Source organism: Rhinoraja longicauda, chromosome 2 (assembly GCF_053455715.1).
Source record: "Rhinoraja longicauda isolate Sanriku21f chromosome 2, sRhiLon1.1, whole genome shotgun sequence".
In the NCBI taxonomy this organism is placed as follows: domain Eukaryota; kingdom Metazoa; phylum Chordata; class Chondrichthyes; order Rajiformes; family Arhynchobatidae; genus Rhinoraja; species Rhinoraja longicauda.
Window position 1 is genome coordinate 67,125,809 of NC_135954.1, and position 12,967 is coordinate 67,138,775.

The 12,967-nt window shown below is 39.8% G+C and overlaps 1 protein-coding gene across 11 annotated transcripts in view; it reads right to left on the reverse strand.

Moving 5' to 3' along the window:
• LOC144605264 (heterogeneous nuclear ribonucleoproteins A2/B1-like) overlaps window positions 1-12,867 on the reverse strand; it is a 28,768-nt gene extending 15,901 nt beyond the window's left edge. For 9 of the 11 annotated variants that reach the window (XM_078420443.1, XM_078420426.1, XM_078420376.1 and 6 more), the window contains exons 1-7: window positions 12,729-12,867; window positions 10,169-10,282; window positions 9,549-9,695; window positions 6,048-6,258; window positions 4,274-4,375; window positions 3,111-3,182; window positions 2,963-3,028 (exon numbers count right to left, since the gene is read on the reverse strand). In XM_078420443.1, the coding sequence (XP_078276569.1) occupies window positions 2,963-3,028; window positions 3,111-3,182; window positions 4,274-4,375; window positions 6,048-6,258; window positions 9,549-9,695; window positions 10,169-10,282; window positions 12,729-12,734 (718 nt within the window). In that variant the 5' untranslated portion in view covers window positions 12,735-12,867. Of the gene's footprint in view, window positions 1-2,962; window positions 3,029-3,109; window positions 3,183-4,273; window positions 4,376-6,047; window positions 6,259-9,548; window positions 9,696-10,168; window positions 10,283-12,728 lie in introns of all 11 variants that reach the window. The other 2 variants (XM_078420418.1, XM_078420410.1) reach the window with 2 other exon arrangements.
• Window positions 12,868-12,967: the final 100 nt, after the last annotated feature.

The following is a 12,967-nucleotide window of genomic DNA, read 5'->3' on the forward strand; positions in this document are numbered from 1 at the left end:
ACATTTGTCACTAGTTGATGGCATGAGTTTGATTTCATTTATCAGAGGCACGCAATCCAAAAGAGAAATTAAATGGGGTATCATGGAGGAAGGTATCTGTGCAGTGTTGAGTGGCAAAGAAGATTAATTGTGGATTGTGAGGTGCGATTGGTTTGAGTGGAAGTAACAAAAAGCAGTCCATAGACCTTTAAATCATTGGCTCACAGTAGCTCAGAGCACAAGCAGGGAAATATCAATTATATACGAGGCACCTCCAATTATCAAGGGAGATATTAATCTGCACATTGATTGGACTAAAGAATCTGGCATGGGAATCGTGTTAGAACAATTTAGATTGCACAAGGAATTGTTTTTTAAAAACAATATTTCAGAATCCAGCTAGGTAGGAACATGTTATTTTACATTTGGTCACGTCATGAGGTGGGCTTGATTACATTATCTTGCAGTTAAGGATCCTCAGGGGAGCAGTGATTACAACACAGAACACCAAATAAAGTTTAAGAATCCAAAACCAGCATTCTCAAATGAGTGTAATCCTCAGAAGACTAAGGAAGATCAGCACAACTGACTCAACAATTACAGATGGACTGTAGAAAGCACCCTATCAGGATGCATCAGTTTGGTTTGGCATCAACTCTGCTGAAGACAGCACAAAATTGGAGAATTGTGAATGTAATCCAGTCCATTCACACAGATCAGCCTCCCCACCACCAAATTCATCTACACTTCACACTGCCTCAGAAAAGCAGCTAACATAATCATGGACCATTTTCATCCGGGTCCTTCCTTCTCCTATTGGGCAGAAGATATGTTTGAAAGGACGTAACACCAGATTCAGAACAGCTTTTTCCCCAGAAGATTGACCGGGTTCCCTCATAATCCAAGGGCGTAGATCCAAACTCTCAACCTACCGCATTACAGCCTTTGCACTTTAAAAAAATCTTTCCTATCTCTGCAACACAATGTTCTGCACTCTGGTACTTTTATCTTTCCATTCTCCTGTTATAAGTGTATGGCTCGATCATACTCGTGTATCTTTTTATTTGAGTGTATAGAATGCAAAAATTCTCACTCAATCTCACTAAGCTGACAATACTAAACCAATACAAAGCAATGGAGTAACTGTAAAATAGGCTAACAAAGGAATATATTATTAATATGCAATTGGTCAGCAGCAACAGATATATGAGAAGCTATTCTATACTAATCGGCAACAATTTATCCCAATCAAACAGCAAGATATGAAAAAGATAAATAAATTTAACGGACTAGTTATAGTAAAAGCTGCAAATTTAATTCAATCTGGAAGAAAACGGCTTGATGTCAAACTAGGAGAAATAAGGATCTGAACTAAGTATTGGTCCTCTAATCTGCATCAACAAACGCAAATATTTTAAAACTAGAACATTTTACAAAACGTAAAAACTATCAAATGAAGAGATTTTTTCAGGAATCAACAGTGGGGAACTAAAGCACCAACATGGAAGATGATAGATTATGAAATGGATATCTATATCTGATATTTAAAACAAAATAATTTTGCATGTCACCATGATGGAAGACACTGCAAATATTCAGAACATAATATTGTTAAATCGGATGAAAAAGGCACCATAAAGGACAAATCATGAGAAACTGATTTCAAAAGTCAACAAGTTTCAGGAGGATATCGGTGGAATGGAAAATGGTAAATGTGACCTCGTTGTCAAAGAGAAGGAGATGGCTCTCCAATTTGTATCAGATTTCTCTTTAAACTAATGGTCTAATTTTGCCCATTACCAAAGGCAGACAATTTACATGTACCTATCCATCTGCTAACCCTCCTGTTGCATAAAATTTACAACCATCATCCGATATCGACCTAGCCATTTCAGGCCATGAACACTAACCCAAAGATTTCTTTGAGCTCCAATACATTAGACTTTCCAAAGGAGAAAAATAAATTAAATAATAAGCTATTTCATAATAGACTTTAATTATATCCATAGCTCTATACCCATCCCAATTATCCTTCAGTCGGCCAGCCTGAAGAATGGTCCCAACCCAAAACGTTAGCTATCTGTGTTCTCCAGGGATGCCGCATGACTGCCGAGTTAATACAGCAATTTGCATCCAATTATCCTTTAAATTCTGTCAATGGTTTCTGTCTTGTATCATTCCTGAAATGTCAAAGCTAGAGACTGAAAAACCATAACCAGTTTTCTGGGTAAGAGTAAAGTGCATTTATTTATCACATACACCAGATATGAACTGGAATAATGCATTTTTTACGTTGCAATTTTATTTAAAAAAGTACAAATGTGTAAATATGTTATTTTAAGTTAAATGATCATTATAGTGCAAAAACCTAAGTATGTAGAGTAACCACAAGTAGTTCAAAATCTGTAGTGTTTCAGTAGGTCTGAGAGGTGGTTGTGATGCGTGGTTCAAGAATCCATTTGTTGTTGGGGGAAAGCCAGTCTTGAACCTGGACGTAATAGATCTCAGGCTCCTGTATCTTCTTCCCATCTGGTAGCAATGAAAAGAGATGGTGGTGGAGTCTTTGATGCACACCACCAGGGACAACAGTCTATAAATCCAGTTGTCCGAATAACATATTCCTTTTCTAATTATCGTAAACAACTTTTTAAAAACAAGTGCTCATTTTCAAAGATCATTTTTTAGAACTCTTTCTTCCTTTAGTCCTAATGTGCTTTACTGCCAATTTCCTCTACTCCCCAACTTCAGTGCTTTCTATTGCCACTTTCATTTCTAAGCCAAGCTTATTCGTTATAGCTATCAAAGGGGCCAAATGGAAATATCACCAAGCTCAGGACCAGACTCTGCTGCTTGCATCACCAAAATGCATGCTGTAAAATGTTGAAGAATCAGTAGATATTTGTTGGAAGCAGACTGCAGTTACATACCAATATCTTTCAGAAAGGGTGGATCTTAAAAAAAAGACTTCTGCGATCAAACTTACCACCTCCACCATATCCATTGAAACCAGGACCATCACCAAACCCACGACCACCTCCAAATCCATCTGCAATAATAAAATAACTTAAAAGACAGACACCATAAAGTAATAAATAACTATTTTCTTTAAATAAGCAATCATAAAAGCTTACGATGTCCGCCTCCAAAGTTTCCACCACGGCCCACAGGAAAATTGCCACGAGAGTCTCCTCTAAATCCTCCACCTGTCATTTACAATATTGTTATTTACATAATGAAGAAATCTTAGTTCTTAAAAATTCTAAATGCTAACAAAAATGCAGAATACAGGTAACAGCCATTAGCTCATGCACTCTGCCATTTGATGGAATTAACAACCAATGTCTTACTTCAGCGTCATCTTTACTACATCTACCACAAATCCAACAACCCTAACATCCAAATATCTGGATAATGTAATTAGCAACTCAACTGTCACAGTGCACTTTTGAGAATTCCATATATTCATATGAAGAAATTTCTCATCTCTTCTGGATTAAGCACTTAGGTAAAATTAGGAAAAACACAATGATATAAACGCCTCTAAAGAGCTGATCAAACATACAAAATTCTCTCAACTCCCAAGGCCAGTCTGTTTACTCTAAAATAATAGGATAATCCCAATCTAAATTCAATCTAGCAAATCTCTCTCCATTGCAAGTATATCTTCAAAATAGGAGAGCAGATACATACATAGCCTAAGATTGCCCCTGTCAGCACCCTCGTAAAGCATCTTTACCCTTTCACTCACATCTTGCAAAGAAGGCCAACCTGTCATTTAGCTTTCTGACCACTTTCTGGCTCTGTGTGCTTATGTCCATTTGCCCTGTATCAAGACACTCGTGTCCCTCTGATCAACAATGGTTTTCAATCTCCCAATATTAAAGCGTTTCACATTTTGTATTCAAAATGTACGCAACACGCTCTTGAAGCACATCTGCAATTCCCTCATACATCAGACTTCCATTTAGGTCTAACATTTAAATACAATATACTTAATTCTCCTCATCCAAATCACTAATTTAGATTGAGAAGCTGGGGCCCCTTCAACCGTTTCTACTCCATCCATTGTAAACTCCTATCCATAATCCTTCCAAGTGCACCGATACAACTTCCCGAAATAGTTGCCACCATTTTCCCAATATCAACCCAACTGATCTGCAATTCCCCATTTATTATCATCGGTATTCTCGATGTATTTTGCAATTTCATACATCAACCCTCCCCCTCCCAAATCCGTAAAAGGTTTGTACAGATTACCCGTAATCAATTTTGTCCACCAGTTTGGATAACATACCTCCTCGACCCATCCGGGTACTTTGTGCCTCCATTATTTCCTGACGAGACAGCGCTTTTCTCACTTCTGCATTGTGGCCATTAACATAATGATACTTTTGAACTGGAAGAAAAGTTAACAAGAGTATGCAAAGTATTACCAAGAACCTTTACAATGACCAAAAGATTTTAGGATTTGAAAAGTGTTGATTTTATAATACCTAGAGCAAAAGTATTGTGGAATAGTTAACTAGAGCATTTCGAACACTAGAAACATAGAAAATAGGTGCAGGAGTAGGCCATTCGAGCCTGCACCGCCATTCAATATGATCATGGCTGATCATCCAACTCAGTATCCCGTACCTGCCTTCTCTCCATACCCCCTGATCCCTTTGGCCACAAGGGCCACATCTAACTCCCTCTTAAATATAGCCAATGAACTGGCCTCAACTACCTTCTGTGGCAGAGAATTCCACAGATTCACCACTCTGTGAAAAAAAACATTCTCATCTCGGTCCTAAAAGACTTCCCCCTTATCCTTAAACTGTGACCCCTTGTTCTGGACTTCCCGAACATCGGGAACAATCTTCCTGCATCTAGCCTGTCCAACCCCTTAAGAATTTTGTAAGTTTCTATAAGATCCCCCCTCAATCTTCTAAATTCCAGCGAGTACAAGCCGAGTCTATCCAGTCTTTCTTCACATGAAAGTCCTGCCATCCCAGGAATCAATCTGGTGAACCTTCTCTGTACTCCCTCTATGGCAAGAATGTCTTTCCTCAGATTAGGAGACCAAAACTGTACGCAATACCCCAGGTGTGGTCTCACCAATGCCCTGTACAACTGCAGCAGAACCTCCCTGCTCCTATACTCAAATCCCCTCACTATGAATGCCAACATACCATTCGCTTTCTTCACTGCTTGCTGCACCTGCATGCCTACTTTCAATGACTGGTGTACCACGACACCCAGGTCTCGTTGCATCTTCCCTTCTCCTAATCGGCCACCATTCATGTAATAGTCTGCTTTCCTGTTCTTGCCACCAAAGAGGATAACCTCACATTTATCCACATTATACTGCATCTGCCATGCATTTGCCCACTCACCTAACCTATCCAAGTCACGTTGCAGCCTCCTAGCATCCTCCTCACAGTTCACACTGTCACCTAGCTTTGTGTCATCTGCAAATTTGATAATGTTACTTTTAATCCCATATCACACCATCTTTTCTTATGACACACAAAGCCATTTCAGCCCAATGCTCATGCTGGCTCTCCGATCGAATCCATTTCTGTCAACTTTTCCTCCCATATTCCCATCATTTCTACCAATCACCAACACACTAGGGGCAATTTAAAGTGGACAATTAACACATCAACTAAGTTTTAAAATTTAGGAGGAATCCAGAATACCCAGGGGTACTAAAGCCCTGCCGAGAAAATGCAAATCCCAAACAGATTGCACAATCTGTTCAGGGGTTGCAGGTTCTCTACATAGCGTGATTGTATTCAATCCAGTTGAAAGTGAGAGGCAGCATCGCGACCACTGTGCTACCCATAGCACCAATAATAATTTCAATTAATAATCAAAATGAGCATTACAAAGAAAACTATGTCATGCTTTAAGCAGAACTAGTTCCTACGCTAGAGAATTTTTGTTCCAGAATCCTAGACGCCAGATTACATGGGGTGGGGGAGGAAAGAGGAGTGGAGGGGAAAAGAGGAAATGCAGGGAAGAGCAGAGGTGAGAAAACTAAAGAATTATGTCATGAATAAAGCAATTTTGTTAAAGCCGCTTACGGACTACTTTGTCCACCGGATCATGGTCATCAAATGATACAAATGCAAATCCTCTTTTTTTCCCACTTTGTCGGTCGGTTATTACATCAATGGATTCTATTTTCCCATAGTTCTTAAAATACGCTCTGAGGTGATGTTCATCAGTGTCATCTTTTATTCCACCAACAAATAATTTCTTCACAGTTAAGTGCGCACCTGGTTTTCCCGATTCCTAGATAAAAGTATATTTTAATCACTAAATAAATGTAAATAATGAGTTGGATTGTGCTCCATCAATCCCATGTTAGCACACAAACCAAGTGCTAATCCCGAAAACATATATGCTTGTCTGAAGAAGGGTCTCGACCCGAAACGTCACCCATTCCCTTCTCTCCTAAGATGCTGCCTGACCTGCTGAGTTACTCCAGCATTTTGTAAAATATGCTTGTCAGCATCAGTTCTCGTGAGCAGACTCAGTGGCAATCAGGCCTCAGACGATGGCAGTGGTTAAAGAAACATTTAAAAATTACCCCCAGTCACCAAAAAGGTTTAAAAAAACAGAGACACCATCTCGGGAAGTTTTACAATAATGGATAATTAACCATTACATCACTGAACATTTGGTTCCCCAATGTTGGCCAAATAAAGAAATAGGATGTCAACTAAAAAAGTCGAAAATAAAACACATAGAATACATCAAGTTAAGTTAACAAGGGAAATCATAGGCTATACCAGATAATATATTCCATCTTATTAACAAAATAACTCAGGATAAATACAAAAAACTACATACCATGCAACTTGGAATAGTACATTACAAATGCGGATTTATAACCGAGAACAGCACACCATCCACACCTCTTATCAAGTTAATGCTGCAATTCAAATTGCTACCAAGTGCTAACAAAATTAGTCATGACCAGCCAGTTGTCATTGACATCTACCCAACAAGGTTTATGAAGGAACCAAATATGTGACAGTGATATAAATTAATAATTCAATCTTAGATTGGAAGAAATGTGTACATTTTATAAATTCCCCAAACTTTGTGCTTGGGAAATCAATGCATTCTAAATTGTATTGTTTTTCTTGAAAAGATGACAAGAGCGGCTGAGACTCGCCGTCGGATGCTCCGAAGGCTTCTTCGGCCGCAGGCCACGTGGATATCAGAAGCTTGCAGGCCCCTGGGTGGGGGCCGACATTGGGAGCTCTGGCAGCGGCAGCGTCTTCGCCGGCCCTGAATTGCGGGGCTTGGGTCGGCCCACTGCGGACCTTCCACTGTCCAGCGCGGCCTGGAACGTGGCAACTTCAACAGCCTGACCGCGGGAGAAGACGGCAGGGGAAAAGAAAAGACATTCTGGCCTTCCATCACAGTGAGGAGGTGACTGGAAGAGACTCACTGTGATGGATGTTTCTTTTTTTGTTTTGTGTTGGTTTGTGATAAGTATGTTATTGCTTATTTTTATTGCTCTTATTGTTGGACTGTGGGTAATGGAATCTCGTCCAAAAGACATTTTTGGATGACAATAAAGGCTATTCTGATTCTGATAAGGGCCTGGGAGGAAGGGAAAGGCCTTCGACAAGATCCTGCATGACAGGCTGGTCCTAAAGGTTATAACACAGAATTTAAGATGAGCTAACAAATTAGAAACAAAATTGGTTTGGTGTGGAGGAAGTTATTTTATTTCACATTGGAAGAATGTGACTAGCATATTTTTCTTTTTTCTTCTTCATATTTCAGATACAGAGCGGAAACAGGTCTTTTCGGCCCACCAAGTCCGCACCGCCCAGCGATCCCCGCACATTAACACTATCCTACACACTAGGGACAATTTTTACATTTACCCAGTCAATTAACCTACATACCTGTACGTCTTTGGAGTGTGGGAGGAAACCAAAGATCTTGGAGAAAACCCACGCAGGTCACGGGGAGAACGTACAAACTCCTTACAGTACAGCACCCGTAGTCAGAATTGAACCCGAGTCTACGGCGCTGCATTCGCTGTAAGGCAGCAACTCTACCGCTGCGCCACCGTGCCGCCAGCACAGCATTGTGCTGGATCCTTTGTGGTTTGTCAAACATGTGACTTGAATTAAATGCAGGATAAGTTTCCAGAAGACACCAACCAAATAAGCAGTATAATGGACAGTGAAACATGATGTCTAATTACAATAGAATATATTTCAACAGGGAAAGTGGGTAAGGGAATGGCAGGTGGAATTGAACTCAGACGTGTCAAGCGATGCATTTTAGGAAATTAAATCTGGGCCGTACATACACAGGGAATGGTAGAGTCCAAGGGAATGGTGTTGAATAGAGACCTTGGGAGGCAGCTATATAGTTCCTTCAACAAATGCACACGGTCATCATGAAAAGACAGCAGGCTTGCTTTCTTGGGCGGGGGCAGAGTGTAATAGTGAGGATATCATGTCACAGTTCTCAAAATCTTAGTTGGGGCAAAGAAATTTAAAAATTCTCGTCATCTTAATATAGGAAGAATGTTTACAATTGATAGGCTGAATGCAGAAAATTGAAATGGTGAATACAGTCTTTTAAACAGGGTAGGGGAATCAAGAACCACAGCACATACAAATATGAACCAGAAGGACAACTACTTCACATACCATGGTAGGTATATTGCACAAGATGCTAGCGGAGATTGTTGTGGCAGGTACTATAACAAGACATTTGGACAGGTACTTGGATAGGGAAGCTTTAGATATATGCTAAATGCAGGCAAATGGGATTAACTTAGATGGGGCACCATGGTCGACATGAACGAGTTGCGCCAAAGGACCTGTTTCTGTGTGTATGACAATATGATCATGTTAGAGGGTGCAGAAAAGATACACCAGCATATGGCCTGGATTGAAGGGCTTGATTTAATCAGGAGAGATTAATAGGCTGGATCCACAAAATAATATAGATGGAATATGTAGCCAAACAAGAGGTAGAGCCGGTGGAAGAACTCAGCAGATCATGCATCATCTGTGAAGGGAAATGGATACTCAATGTTTTGGACCAAGGCGAAATTCAATAGGCTGTATCACTTCAAAGGGGATCCAAGGGACATATTTTTCACAGTAGTTGGTATCTGGAATGATGCAGGTCCACCACTGATTTTCCAGCAACTGGTGGTCCAGCATCTCCTTTAATCCGGACAAATAACGACAGCGCATTTGACCCCCACCCCCGAAAATGTGGAGTCTAGGTCGAATGAGGCAGTCGCATTGGTTCTTACGCACCAATTGGTGGGACAAATTTGTCCCCTGCAGCGGGGCTTTGTAAAACTGGAACCCTGTTTCAATGCTGTACAACTATGACTATCAAACTTGTGCAAACTACATTCTTTAAGGTGTGGATCAAGGTAGGTCAAATCAAATTGCCTGTTCATTAATTCCAAAAGCTAAAAAAAATATACATTTAGCAAGGTGACTATTGAGCAAACCCTCCAACACAGGAGGTTATTAATTTATTTAGATCATTAGTTTTATTTGTGAAAAACCACATTTAAAACTTACCTCTCTTGCCACTGCTCGTTTAGGCTCCACCACACGACCATCAATTTTATGAGGTCTTGCAGCCATTGCATCATCAACTTCTTCAGCAGATGAAAATGTCACAAATCCAAACCCTCTTGATCTTTTGTTTAGAGGATCCCTCATGACCTGCAAAGAAAGTGACTTCTGAGATCATAATATATCTGAATAAAGCATAATTAATTGCTGCCCTCTCGCACTAGTACATTGGAACTATTCATGTGATGGCTTTTGCTAGTTAGCCGAGCCCTTGAATGCCAAAATTCAAATCTATCCTACATGTAAATTTCATGAAGACAAGTTGAAATCTTAATAAATGACCAAGTTTCAAGAATTTTTTTAAAACAACTAACTGGCTTTCCTTTCCTCTTCTGTCTGCTAAAAAAAATTAAGATATTATTTAATGTTTAACGATTCTGATAATGTTGTACAATTAAAATAACAGTTCAAAGTCATGCGTTAATTTATTTTGTATTTAAAGAGATTACAGTGGGCTATAAGCCACTTGGTTTAAAATTAAACCAAGTCAATGGTTTAAAATTACAGCAAGTCCATTTGAAAATCTTACCTGGTAAAGTTACATTTAAAATTTCAGAACTTACCACACAGTCTGTCAGCTTTCCCCATTGTTCAAAGTGGCCTTTTAAATTTTCTTCTGTTGTATTAAAACTGAGACCGCCGATGAACAGCTTGCGATACTGCTCTTTATCCCTGTTCTGTGGAGAGATTCAAAAGTAAAATAATTTAAACAGCAGTCCTGCTACAAAAATAAAAGGATACTCCAGGATCAGGTTAACACTAGTCCATGTGCAAAGGTAAATTGCAGAGGGCAATGGGAGGTCTTTAAAGAGCATTTTGTTTCTTTGCCTGGTCAAAGGTTTTTCCTCAGTAGTGAGAAAATTAATTATTTAAAAAATAGGAACAGGCACCGAAGCTGACTGAATAAGACAGTGCGGCATTAGCAGCATCACCAGAGAACATGGATGGGTCACGCTTCTGGCTGGGACCCTTCTTCACAGGGGTGGGGGAAGCTGGGAGGGGCAGGATCAGGCCTGGCAGGTCAACTGGCTTTGTCCTCATCTTTCAACCCTCCCCCCACGTACAATCGACCTGAAGGGCCCGACCGAAATGTCACCTTTCGATATTTTTCCTGAGATGCTCAATTTCAGTTTAGTTTATTGTCATGTGTATCAAGGGACAGTGAAAAGCTTTTGTGGCATGCTATTCAGTCAGCAGAAAGACAATGCAACACTGTCTTATTTTGTAAACCAGCTGCAGTTTCTTGTTTCTAACCAAGATGAATATTTTTAAAGCCAAAAGCATCAAGGGATTTTACCAAGACTGACTAAATTAAAAATGTGGAGATGCAAAAACGGTACCCATATCCAGACAAAACAACACTTACCTCCAATACTGTTCTACACCCACTGCCTTACTGCTGGTCCAGTGTTGTGTACTGGATAAGCTGAAACATTTCTGAAATTGATCTGATGCTATAATCTCAGACTACATTGATTATTCACGTTTACACTCGCTAAAACTCACATTTGGATCTACCACTTCATGGAGAGCCGACTTGGCCCCTGCAATATTACCATCTGTAATCTTACCTCAGTTTTCACCTATGGAGAAAACTGAAAGAGAAGAGAGGCAGGACAAAGCCAGCAGGCCTTTTACCACAAAAGTTGATTATCCCAATGCCATTTCACAACTTGTATAGATAAGATCTTATTCCAAACTGTCATGGCAATCCCTGTCAACTGTTACAATATTAATGTAATAACATTAATGTCAAATCAATCAGGGGACAAAAATGTAAAATCTCATCAGATTCAAAATCCCTTGTCTTTGCCATTTCAAGAACTCCAATCCAAGTAAGGCACTAGCACAACCCCATTACTTTTGTCACACTAAGAGCCATCTGGGCCTATACTCAAATTCTACCTGTCCACTGGTAGACATCAAACTATGGTAAATTATGTGTGTCAATTTGTGCCCTTAAAGTGAGTTTTGGTCTGAATATGCTCTTGGCATCACAGTATGTTCTATTTCATTAAATGTCTGAAATGAACAAAGACACAGACAACTTTATTTGTATAAACATGATTGACAGAAATGGCTAGAACCAGGGTAATTATGTCATTTGAAATTTAGGCAACATTGAGATTCTTTGAATCTCACATGCAGCTGCCCACCTATTTTGAAGACACAGTGTGATGTGCGCAAATAATAAATCAAGTTAGATCAATTCATTAAATCATTATTCTGTGATTCCGTACAATGTTTAGGTTTTAAGGTTATAATAATGGAAGAAATGGCCAGTATTTACCACACAAAAATAGATAAGGGAAATATTACATTACTGCTGAAGGGTCTCGATTCGAAACGTCACCTATTCCTTGTCTCCAGATAATGCCTGGCCCGCTGAGTTGCTCCAGCATTTTGTGTCTACCTTACATTACTGCTTATGGAAATGCTTCATAAACAAAACTCACCTACATACGTGATGACTCATCAAAGTGTATTTTGACTAAAATACTTGTAATACGCCAAAAGTGCTGGAGAATGGACAACCCATATTACAAGCTACTTGTCTTTTACCCGGTCCCTTCATATACACTACTTCGTTAGTGTTGAATGTGTGCTTTACTCGGAAAGGGGAAAGATGGAGTGGGCAGGGGAAGAGGTGTGGGGGGTTGTTTTGTAATCAATCCATTACGAAGTATTCGGTAAACCACAAAACATTTATTAAACCCATGCTGAGTGAACCTGTACGTTCCTCGCTTCAGCTAACAAACTAACAGACTTACAACTAACAACAAGCAACAAACTACGTCAGTGACTCCAGTCCTACCTAAATCCTGGACTGGATTACAAAGTGGAATGTGTATCATGCGTAGGATATGTGGTGAAGGTTATATAGACAGAGATAAATATGATTGATCCACAGGGGGAGGAATAAAAATAGACATTTTCCTTAATTAATCAGCTATACAGTGAGCGTCGGCTTCGAGAGGTTTTATTACGTCGTTACACTCACGCGTTCGGTACGATCAATCTGCTGTCGTTATCAGCGCCATAATACGTGTTTTACTTTCGCCCTCCGCCTCTATAAAAATACAAAAAAACACCGTCCCGAAATCTATTTTCCCTATCTCTTACCTCCATCCCGTTCGAAAAAGGTTTTCAAAATAGCTATATTTGAATTCAAGCGTTTTTAAATTAAGCTGAAAGTTGGGGCTGAAGCGAACGACAGTCAACGGCCGAGCCAGACCTCCGCTGACTCCGTCTTCCAGAACCTTCTCTCTGTCACAAAATGGACGCCCTCCCGTCACGTGACGCGGGCTCGCCAACGGAAAATAAACCGAGTTTTGTGTCTGAAAAACAGTCCAAAATATAAA